The 11,293-nt window shown below is 54.1% G+C and overlaps 1 protein-coding gene across 2 annotated transcripts; it reads right to left on the reverse strand.

Moving 5' to 3' along the window:
• Positions 1-1,133: 1,133 nt before the first annotated feature.
• On the reverse strand, positions 1,134-9,037 carry prrg2 (proline rich Gla (G-carboxyglutamic acid) 2). 2 transcript variants are annotated; one of them, XM_069191946.1, is made up of 7 exons: positions 8,739-9,037; positions 7,924-8,015; positions 6,760-6,923; positions 6,531-6,564; positions 2,750-2,879; positions 1,489-1,632; positions 1,134-1,405 (listed from the first exon to the last, which is right to left on the reverse strand). In XM_069191946.1, exons 2-7 carry the CDS (start codon positions 8,003-8,005, stop codon positions 1,366-1,368), a joined length of 594 nt encoding a protein of 197 aa, XP_069048047.1. In that variant the 5' UTR covers positions 8,006-8,015; positions 8,739-9,037; the 3' UTR covers positions 1,134-1,365. The 2 variants fall into 2 exon arrangements, with proteins under 2 accessions (XP_069048047.1, XP_069048048.1); XM_069191947.1 differs by lacking the exon at positions 8,739-9,037 and adding an exon at positions 8,468-8,726.
• Between the last annotated feature and the right edge of the window lie 2,256 nt (positions 9,038-11,293).

Here is an 11,293-nt window from a genome sequence, read left to right on the forward strand (position 1 = left end):
AGCTCCTATTGTAACAGACTGTTCTGCTGTACTGGGACTGTAGCTCCTATTGTAACAGACTGGTCTACTGTACTGGGACTGTAGCTCCTATTGTAACAGACTGTTCTGCTGTACTGGGACTGTAGCTCCTATTGTAACAGACTGGTCTACTGTACTGGGACTGTAGCTCCTATTGTAACAGACTGTCCTACTGTACTGGGACTGTAGCTCCTATTGTAACAGACTGTTCTGCTGTACTGGGACTGTAGCTCCTATTGTAACAGACTGTTCTACTGTACTGGGACTGTAGCTCCTATTGAAACAGGACTGTCCTACTGTACTGGGACTGTAGCTCCTACTGTAACAGGACTGTCCTACTGTACTGGGACTGGAGCTCCTATTGTAACAGGACTGTCCTACTGTACTGGGACTGTAGCCCCTATTGTAACAGACTGTTCTACTGTACTGGGACTGTAGCCCCTATTGTAACAGGACTGGTCTACTGTACTGGGACTGTGGCTCCTATTGTAACAGGACTGGTCTACTGTACTGGGACTGTGGCCTATACTGCAACAGGGTGCCAAGTGTCTACAATACAAATGGGATAAATCTTCTCCCCAGATCAGATAAAGGCCGTGTACACCAGAGGGCACTGTACCAGCTCACTCCAGACAATGCTGGCGCGCAGGCGCCCTCTGCTGGACACTGGCGATGCTGCGCCCTCTGCTGTGCCGGAAGTCTTGCAGCGTTTGAAAAGCCCGTTCTCCAGCCCGTCCACGACCCCCGTGTCACACCGCCCTCACCTGTCCGTGGCCACCCACGGAGACAGCCTCAGATCTGCTCTCCCCAGTCTGCTGTGCACATGATCTAAAAATGTGTCCCGTCCTTCCCGAACCAGGGTCTCACTCCTCCGGCAGGGTTCTCCGGGTGTCCCGTCCCTGTCCCGGTCTCCCGTTCTCGCGGGGGGTCCGAAAGAACCGCCAGTGGCCAACGCCCTCTGCTCCAGGTGTCGCGGGTTCGACAAGTCACGTTCACCTGCTGGAATTACAAACTCCTGCCTCGCAGTCCACCCCTCCTGCCCCTCCTGCCCACCCCTCCTGCCCCTCTGTCCACCCCCCGCCCTGCTCCACACACAAGCACTGGGGCAGTTCCAGTCTGGGTCGGACATTTATTGAAAAAAGACACACAAACATTCGCTCCTGAATTAAAAAGACGAGTCTGGCTGTTCCATGTTAAAAGCCCTGTCCAGTGGGACCCCCGGCCAAAGTCCGGCCCCCCGGAGACCCCACCGCGGACAGCGTCTCCCCCCGGGCCGGCAGACGGACACACGGCCACTCTTCCTCCCCCTGCCCCTCCCCAGTCCCCGTCCTCTCCTCCTCCTCCTCCTCACTGGTCCGGCTCTGCGGGGGTTTCTGGCGGGACCTCCCTGCGGACACAAATGGAGATGAGTGAGGGGGACGTTTCTTCATCGTCCTCGTCCTCGTCGCCGGCGGCGGACTTGGCGCTCACCCAGTGTAGGGGGGCGGGGGCGCGTCGTGCTGCCCGCTGTGCGCCAGCGCCTCGTGGTAGGAGGGCAGGCCGGGGGCAGGGAGGGGCGTCAGGGGCACAGATTCCGGAGGGACCTGGCTATCTCCGGGCATCCGCACGGGCACGCTGGGAGGAGACAGGAGCCGGGGTCAGTCACGCCAGCAGGACGTCAACAGTGCCTCCCAGAGGGGCGGAGAGAGAGGAGGCACAGAGAGAGAGAGACGAGGCACAGAGAGAGAGAGAGAGAGGAGGCACAGAGAAAGAGAGAGAGAGGAGGCACAGAGAGAGAGAGAGAGAGAGAGAGGAGGCACAGAGAGAGAGAAAATTCCTACCACCACAAAGCCCTGCTCAGCCAAGAGCTGAGCCCAAAACAGAGCCCCCTGAGCCAGCTGGTCCTGAGGCTCACCGACCTGAGCCACACCAACACTAACCAGCCTCAGGACAGCACTGCTAGAGCACCACAACCCAGACTCAACCACATCACAGCACAGATCAAACAGCAATATCTCACACACTGGGACACACACACACAAACACAACATAAACTGGAATGCTACAGAACCTTAAACAGACAATACACACTAGCTGAATATTTGACCAAAATAAAAAATAACAAACAGAAACAGACCCTGACGAAGTACAGGCTCAGTGACCACAACCTGGCCATAGAAACTGGGCGACACAGGCAGACCTGGCTGCCCAGAGAGGACAGGCTGTGCTCCCACTGCCAGCAGGGAGAAATAGAGACAGAGGTGCACTTCCTACTGCACTGTGACAGATACTCTGGGATTAGAGAAACATTCTTCCCGAAATTCAGAAATCTAATCCCAGAGTTCCCACACCTGCCAAAACCACAACAGGTCCCAATCCTACTGGGAGAGGGAGGAGGGAACTCAGTTGATCTGGCAGCCCAGTATGTGATCTCCTGTCCCAGCCTGAGGAACAGTGAGTCCGTCTCCCAATAATGCTCCAGCCGCCTACAGTATATGTCAATATTATGTAATATGTCTTTGTTGTAAATGTCTGTAACATGTCTGTAGATTTTATTTTACTTTGTTTTTGTTCCATGATTTTATTATTTTTATACGCTTTGGCAACACTGATTGTACCCATCGGTCATGCTAATAAAGCACCTTGAATTGAATTGAATTGAGAGAGAGAGAGAGAGAGAGAGAGAGAGAGAGAGAGAGAGAGAGAGACGAGCTGCAGCAGACTGACAGGGACAGGCCCGGTGGTCCAGTACCTGCCCGCTCGGCTGGGCTTGTGCCTGGCTCTGTAGCAGTAACAGCCCACGACCACAGCGATCACCACGGTGACCAGGAGGGCCAGGAGTCCAGCGACCAGCCCAGCAACGTCCACACGGGGAGAATGGTCTGGAACAGAGACACACCTGGTTACACCCCTCATCTCTTCAGAGCGTCTCCTTTTCTTTCCGGGTCAGAGGACACAGCTCTCTCTCCCTGCTCCCTCCCTCTCTCCTCACACCTGAAGACACTGGACAGTCTCTCTCTCTCTCCTCACACCTGAAGACACTGGACAGTCTCTCTCTCTCTCCTCACACCTGAAGACACTGGACAGTCTCTCTCTCTCTCTCCTCACACCTGAAGACACTGGACAGTCTCTCTCTCTCTCTCCTCACACCTGAAGACACTGGACAGTCTCTCTCTCTCTCTCCTCACACCTGAAGACACTGGACAGTCTCTCTCTCTCTCCTCACACCTGAAGACACTGGACAGTCTCTCTCTCTCTCCTCACACCTGAAGACACTGGACAGTCTCTCTCTCTCTCCTCACACCTGAAGACACTGGACAGTCTCTCTCTCTCTCTCCTCACACCTGAAGACACTGGACAGTCTCTCTCTCTCTCCTCACACCTGAAGACACTGGACAGTCTCTCTCTCTCTCCTCACACCTGAAGACACTGGACAGTCTCTCTCTCTCTCTCCTCACACCTGAAGACACTGGACAGTCTCTCTCTCTCTCTCCTCACACCTGAAGACACTGGACAGTCTCTCTCTCTCTCCTCACACCTGAAGACACTGGACAGTCTCTCCCTCTCTCCTCACACCTGAAGACACTGGACAGTCTCTCTCTCTCTCCTCACACCTGAAGACACTGGACAGTCTCTCTCTCTCTCCTCACACCTGAAGACACTGGACAGTCTCTCTCTCTCTCTCCTCACACCTGAAGACACTGGACAGTCTCTCTCTCTCTCCTCACACCTGAAGACACTGGACAGTCTCTCCCTCTCTCCTCACACCTGAAGACACTGGACAGTCTCTCTCTCTCTCCTCACACCTGAAGACACTGGACAGTCTCTCTCTCTCTCCTCACACCTGAAGACACTGGACAGTCTCTCTCTCTCTCTCCTCACACCTGAAGACACTGGACAGTCTCTCTCTCTCTCTCCTCACACCTGAAGACACTGGACAGTCTCTCTCTCTCTCCTCACACCTGAAGACACTGGACAGTCTCTCTCTCTCTCCTCACACCTGAAGACACTGGACAGTCTCTCTCTCTCTCCTCACACCTGAAGACACTGGACAGTCTCTCCCTCTCTCCTCACACCTGAAGACACTGGACAGTCTCTCTCTCTCTCCTCACACCTGAAGACACTGGACAGTCTCTCTCTCTCTCCTCACACCTGAAGACACTGGACAGTCTCTCTCTCTCTCCTCACACCTGAAGACACTGGACAGTCTCTCTCTCTCTCCTCACACCTGAAGACACTGGACAGTCTCTCTCTCTCTCCTCACACCTGAAGACACTGGACAGTCTCTCTCTCTCTCCTCACACCTGAAGACACTGGACAGTCTCTCTCTCTCTCCTCACACCTGAAGACACTGGACAGTCTCTCTCTCTCCTCACACCTGAAGACACTGGACAGTCTCTCTCTCTCTCCTCACACCTGAAGACACTGGACATCTCTCTCTCTCTCCTCACACCTGAAGACACTGGACAGTCTCTCTCTCTCTCTTCACACCTGAAGACACTGGACAGTCTCTCTCTCTCTCCTCACACCTGAAGACACTGGACAGTCTCTCTCTCTCTCCTCACACCTGAAGACACTGGACATCTCTCTCTCTCTCCTCACACCTGAAGACACTGGACAGTCTCTCTCTCCTCACACCTGAAGACACTGGACAGTCTCTCTCTCTCTCCTCACACCTGAAGACACTGGACAGTCTCTCTCTCTCTCCTCACACCTGAAGACACTGGACAGTCTCTCTCTCTCTCCTCACACCTGAAGACACTGGACAGTCTCTCTCTCTCTCCTCACACCTGAAGACACTGGACAGTCTCTCTCTCTCTCCTCACACCTGAAGACACTGGACAGTCTCTCTCTCTCTCCTCACACCTGAAGACACTGGACAGTCTCTCTCTCTCTCCTCACACCTGAAGACACTGGACAGTCTCTCTCTCTCTCCTCACACCTGAAGACACTGGACAGTCTCTCTCTCTCTCTCCTCACACCTGAAGACACTGGACAGTCTCTCTCTCTCTCCTCACACCTGAAGACACTGGACAGTCTCTCTCTCTCTCCTCACACCTGAAGACACTGGACAGTCTCTCTCTCTCTCTCCTCACACCTGAAGACACTGGACAGTCTCTCTCTCTCTCTCCTCACACCTGAAGACACTGGACAGTCTCTCTCTCTCTCCTCACACCTGAAGACACTGGACAGTCTCTCTCTCTCTCCTCACACCTGAAGACACTGGACAGTCTCTCTCTCTCTCCTCACACCTGAAGACACTGGACAGTCTCTCTCTCTCTCTCCTCACACCTGAAGACACTGGACAGTCTCTCTCTCTCTCTCCTCACACCTGAAGACACTGGACAGTCTCTCTCTCTCTCTCCTCACACCTGAAGACACTGGACAGTCTCTCTCTCTCTCCTCACACCTGAAGACACTGGACAGTCTCTCTCTCTCTCCTCACACCTGAAGACACTGGACAGTCTCTCTCTCTCTCCTCACACCTGAAGACACTGGACAGTCTCTCTCTCTCTCCTCACACCTGAAGACACTGGACAGTCTCTCTCTCTCTCTCCTCACACCTGAAGACACTGGACAGTCTCTCTCTCTCTCCTCACACCTGAAGACACTGGACAGTCTCTCTCTCTCTCCTCACACCTGAAGACACTGGACAGTCTCTCTCTCTCTCCTCACACCTGAAGACACTGGACAGTCTCTCTCTCTCTCCTCACACCTGAAGACACTGGACAGTCTCTCTCTCTCTCCTCACACCTGAAGACACTGGACAGTCTCTCTCTCTCTCCTCACACCTGAAGACACTGGACAGTCTCTCTCTCTCTCTCCTCACACCTGAAGACACTGGACAGTCTCTCTCTCTCTCCTCACACCTGAAGACACTGGACAGTCTCTCTCTCTCTCTCCTCACACCTGAAGACACTGGACAGTCTCTCTCTCTCTCCTCACACCTGAAGACACTGGACAGTCTCTCTCTCTCTCCTCACACCTGAAGACACTGGACAGTCTCTCTCTCTCTCTCCTCACACCTGAAGACACTGGACAGTCTCTCTCTCTCTCTCCTCACACCTGAAGACACTGGCCAGTCTCTCTCTCTCTCTCCTCACACCTGAAGACACTGGACAGTCTCTCTCTCTCTCTCCTCACACCTGAAGACACTGGACAGTCTCTCCCTCTCTCCTCACACCTGAAGACACTGGACAGTCTCTCTCTCTCTCCTCACACCTGAAGACACTGGACAGTCTCTCTCTCTCTCTCCTCACACCTGAAGACACTGGACAGTCTCTCTCTCCTCACACCTGAAGACACTGGACAGTCTCTCTCTCCTCACACCTGAAGACACTGGACAGTCTCTCTCTGTCTCCCCTGCTCCCTCCCTCTCTCTCCGAGATCAGCTGGAAGGCTCTCAGATGTGATCTTTACAGATACAGAAACACATGCACGCAGACACTGGGACACTGGACCCTCAACTCTCTTACACACACTGTAGCAACACCGCTGGCTAAGAAGAAGTAGAAAAATACCAGCTGGATTACCATGAGCATGCACATAGTCCTTCCAAAAAGCATTCTGGAAAGAAAGACAACATCGCGTTCAGTGCAGCACTAGTTACAGACAACATTAAAAATATTTCCATACAGTGTCAGTGTCCGGTCAGTGTCGGAGTGCTGCGGTGTCCGGTCAGTGTCGGAGCGCTGTGGTGTCCGGTCAGTGTCGGAGCGCTGCGGTGTCCGGACGGTCAGTATGAGTGGACATCGGTCTCACCGTTTTTGCAGTGTCCTCGAACACCTCCCTGGCCTCCTCGTACGAGCAGATCTCCTCCATACACTCCCTCTCCAGGTTCCCCGGCACCACCAGCTCCATGTCCCAGCTGTTGAACAGCAGAGAGCGGCTCAGGAAAGATCCAGCTTCCTGCTGCTCCAGGAACACTGAGGGAGAGAGAGACAGACAGCTGAGAGAGACACACATAGACACAACACCAACTGGAATGCTACAGAACCCTAAACAGACAATACACACTAGCTGAATATTTGACCAAGATAAGAAAAAGCAAAAAGAACCAGACCCTGGCAAGTACAGGCTCAGTGACCAGAGCCTGGCCATAGAGACTGGACACAGGCTGACCTGACTGCCCAGAGAGGACAGGTTCAGTGACCACAGCCTGGACACACACACTGGACACAGGCAGACCTGGCTGCCCAGAAAGGACAGGCTCAGTGACCACAGCCTGGCCAGAGAAACTGGACACAGGAAGACCTGGCTGCCCAGAGAGGACAGGCTCAGTGACCACAGCCTGGACACACACACTGGACACAGGCAGACCTGGCTGCCCAGAGAGGACAGGCTGTGCTCCCACTGCCAGCGGGAAGAAATAGAGACAGAGGTGCACTTCCTACTGCACTGGGACAGATACTCTGGGATTAGAGAAACATCCTTCCCTAAACTCAGAAATCTAATCCCAGAGTTCCCACACCTGCCAGAATCACAACGGGTCCCAGTCCTATTAGGGGAGGGAGGAGGGAACTCAGTGGATCTGGCAGCCCAGTATGTGATCTCCTGTCACAGCCTGAGGACCAGTGAGTCTGTCTCTCAATAATACTCCATCTGTCTACAGTATATGTAAATATTTCAGGTGGGGAGCTACGTCAGCAGGCGTAGGCTGCAAAGGAACAAGTAACAGATTTATTCCACCTGAAAAGAGAAGAAGGTGACACCCTAAGAAGGATCCAAGGCCGAAACGTTGTGTTGTCTTTCTTCTCTTTTCAGCATGGCATAAATGTATGTAAATATCTGATGATATGTGTTTGTTTTAAATGTCTGTAATATGTCTGAAGATTTTATTTTGTCTAGTTTTGTTTCATTCGGTCCTGCTCAGAAAGCACCTTGGACGGACGGACAGACAGAGCCCCCTGCGAGAGACACACTTACCTTCATTTCTGTTGAGACTCCTGGACACTGAGAGACACACCAGTGACAGCAGCCACACCCACAGGACACCGCAGCCCCACATCACTGAACCCCTTAAAACAAGCACACACAGGTCAGAACAGCAATCTTACTCACACAACAGCGTCTGCCACACCAGACAAAACCAGCCTCACACAACACAGCAAACAGACCACTTCAATACTGGAGTCGGTAAAGAAACACCCCTCTTTATACTGCAGTGTAAATACTGTACCCCTGGTGTACCCCTCTGATGCTGCAGTGTAAATACTGTCCCCCTGGTGTACCCCTCTTATGCTGCAGTGATGTCTGTGAGTTCTCAGCGGCCCAGAACATATTGGTCGAAAACAACACACTGCATCTCGAGAATGAAACAGAAAACGTTTGTTCTTCGACCTTATAACGGTTTTATAAAGGCCCCAGCCTACTCGGACAGGACAGTCCAGTCTCTCGGAGCGCCACCCTGCCTGCGGACCGACTGACCAGCTCCCCCGGACCGGGGGTCAAGCCCCGCACGGCCACCGACCCGCGAGTCTCGCAGTGACTCCGCTCTGCCGGATTGAGGAAGTCCGGACCGACTTCTGCCCCGGGCTCTCTCTCTCTCGCGACTCGGCCCGAGTCCTCGCGGCTCCGGGGTCCGGGGTCCCCGAACCGGAATAAACTGAGCCACACGGGCCCAGGAGCAACAGCAACGAGAAGGATTGATGGCGCACCCCAGCTGGAACACGGGAGCGCTTCCTGCCCGACACCGCGCCCCGCGGGGCACACACACACACACACGAGAGAGCCGTGCTCACCTGCCGGGAGACCTCCTGCCAGCCGGCAGCCTCACGCACGACCTGCGCCAACCCGTTAAAAAAAAACAAAAACAAGCTGGATAAAAATATCCCTGCAGCTCGCCTGCAGCCGCCTGCTCGGTCCGCGTCGAACACCAAGCCCTCTCGTGTCCGCGGCCTTCCGTGGGTCCTGCCTACTCCGTGTTTCGTTTTTTTTTTGTTGTCCTGCTGTTTAAAGTCAGTCGAAACCAGGAAAGCGATGCACGTCCGCAGACAGCAGCCACAGCCCACCTGTACCTGCGAGCGCACCCCGCCCGCGCGTCACGTGACAGACCGGTCGGACCGCGTGCCCGAGCGACACGGACTCGCTCGTTCAGTCCTGCAGGTCGGCGTCACGCTATCATCCGTCAGACACTGTGAGCACCCCACCGAACTGAGAGACGCAGAGACTGTGGAGAGTCAGACACTCTGACACCCCACTGAACTGAGACACAGAGACTGTGGAGAGTCAGACACTCTGAGCACCCCACTGAACTGAGAGACGCAGAGACTGTGGAGAGTCAGAGACTCTGACACCCCACTGAACTGAGACGCAGAGACTGTGGAGAGTCAGACACTCAGAGCACCCCACTGAACTGAGACACAGAGACTGTGGAGAGTCAGACACTCTGACACCCCACTGAACTGAGAGACGCAGAGACTGTGGAGAGTCAGAGACTCTGACACCCCACTGAACTGAGACGCAGAGACTGTGGAGAGTCAGACACTCAGAGCACCCCACTGAACTGAGACACAGAGACTGTGGAGAGTCAGACACTCTGAGCACCCCACTGAACTGAGAGACGCAGAGACTGTGGAGAGTCAGAGACTCTGACACCCCACTGAACTGAGAGACGCAGAGACTGTGGAGAGTCAGAGACTCTGACACCCCACTGAACTGAGACACAGAGACTGTGGAGAGTCAGACACTCTGAGCACCCCACTGAACTGAGAGACGCAGAGACTGTGGAGAGTCAGAGACTCTGACACCCCACTGAACTGAGAGACACAGAGACTGTGGAGAGTCAGACACTCTGAGCACCCCACTGAACTGAGAGACGCAGAGACTGTGGAGAGTCAGACACTGTGAGCACCCCACTGAACTGAGAGACGCAGAGACTGTGGAGAGTCAGATACTGTGAGCACTCCACTGAACTGAGAGACGCAGAGACTGTGGAGAGTCAGACACTCTGACACCCCACTGAACTGAGACACAGAGACTGTGGAGAGTCAGACACTCTGAGCACCCCACCGAACTGAGAGACGCAGAGACTGTGGAGAGTCAGACACTGTGAGCACCCCACTGAACTGAGAGACGCAGAGACTGTGGAGAGTCAGACACTGTGAGCACCCCACTGAACTGAGAGACGCAGAGACTGTGGAGAGTCAGACACTCTGAGCACCCCACTGAACTGAGACACAGAGACTGTGGAGTCAGACACTCTGACACCCCACTGAACTGAGAGACACAGAGACTGTGGAGAGTCAGACACTCTGAGCACCACACTGAACAGAGACACAGAGACTGTGGAGAGTCAGACACTCTGACACCCCACTGAACTGAGACACAGAGACTGTGGAGTCAGACACTCTGACACCCCACTGAACTGAGAGACACAGAGACTGTGGAGAGTCAGACACTCTGACACCCCACTGAACTGAGAGACACAGAGACTGTGGAGAGTCAGACACTCTGAGCACCCCACTGAACTGAGACACAGAGACTGTGGAGAGTCAGACACTTTGACACCCCACTGAACTGAGAGACAGAGACTGTGGAGAGTCAGACACTCTGACACCCCACTGAACTGAGAGACACAGAGACTGTGGAGAGTCAGACACTCTGACACCCCACTGAACTGAGAGACACAGAGACTGTGGAGAGTCAGACACTCTGACACCCCACTGAACTGAGAGACACAGAGACTGTGGAGAGTCAGACACTCTGAGCACCCCACTGAACTGAGACACAGAGACTGTGGAGAGTCAGACACTCTGACACCCCACTGAACTGAGAGACGCAGAGACTGTGGAGAGTCAGACACTGTGAGCACCACACTGAACTGAGAGACAGAGACTGTGGAGAGTCAGACACTCTGAGCACCCCACTGAACTGAGAGACGCAGAGACTGTGGAGAGTCAGACACTCTGACACCCCACTGAACTGAGACACAGAGACTAGAGAGTCAGACACTCTGAGCACCCCACTGAACTGAGAGACAGAGACTGTAGAGAGTCAGACACTGACACCCCACTGAACTGAGAGACACAGAGACTGTGGAGAGTCAGACACTCTGACACCCCACTGAACTGAGAGACGCAGAGACTGTGGAGAGTCAGACACTCTGTGCACGGTGCTGTACTGAAGGAGATAGCAGGACTATCTCCCGGCCAGATCGGCTCCTCTCTCTAATTTGAATTCGTACGAGCTGCTCCGGGACTGGAGGAAACAGCGAGTCGTTGTCGACGCCTCATGCCGGAAGCGCTATTTCCTCGGGGGGAACTCCAGCGCGTCCGCTGTGCGCGATTATTACAGC

This window comes from Lepisosteus oculatus, chromosome 7, assembly GCF_040954835.1.
Source record: "Lepisosteus oculatus isolate fLepOcu1 chromosome 7, fLepOcu1.hap2, whole genome shotgun sequence".
Lineage (NCBI taxonomy): Eukaryota > Metazoa > Chordata > Actinopteri > Semionotiformes > Lepisosteidae > Lepisosteus > Lepisosteus oculatus.

What these genes read in the sequence shown, in the direction of transcription:
- prrg2 (XM_069191946.1), bottom strand. Translation starts at nt 8,005, where the DNA reads ATGTGGGGCTGCGGTGTCCTGTGGGTGTGGCTGCTGTCACTGGTGTGT. An exon ending in GAGTCTCAACAGAAATGAAG is followed by an intron (nt 6,924 to 7,923) that starts GTAAGTGTGTCT and finishes TCTCTCCCTCAG; the next exon opens with TGTTCCTGGAGCAGCAGGAA. An exon ending in CCCCCGCCCCCCTACACTGG is followed by an intron (nt 1,406 to 1,488) that starts GTGAGCGCCAAG and finishes TTGTGTCCGCAG; the next exon opens with GGAGGTCCCGCCAGAAACCC.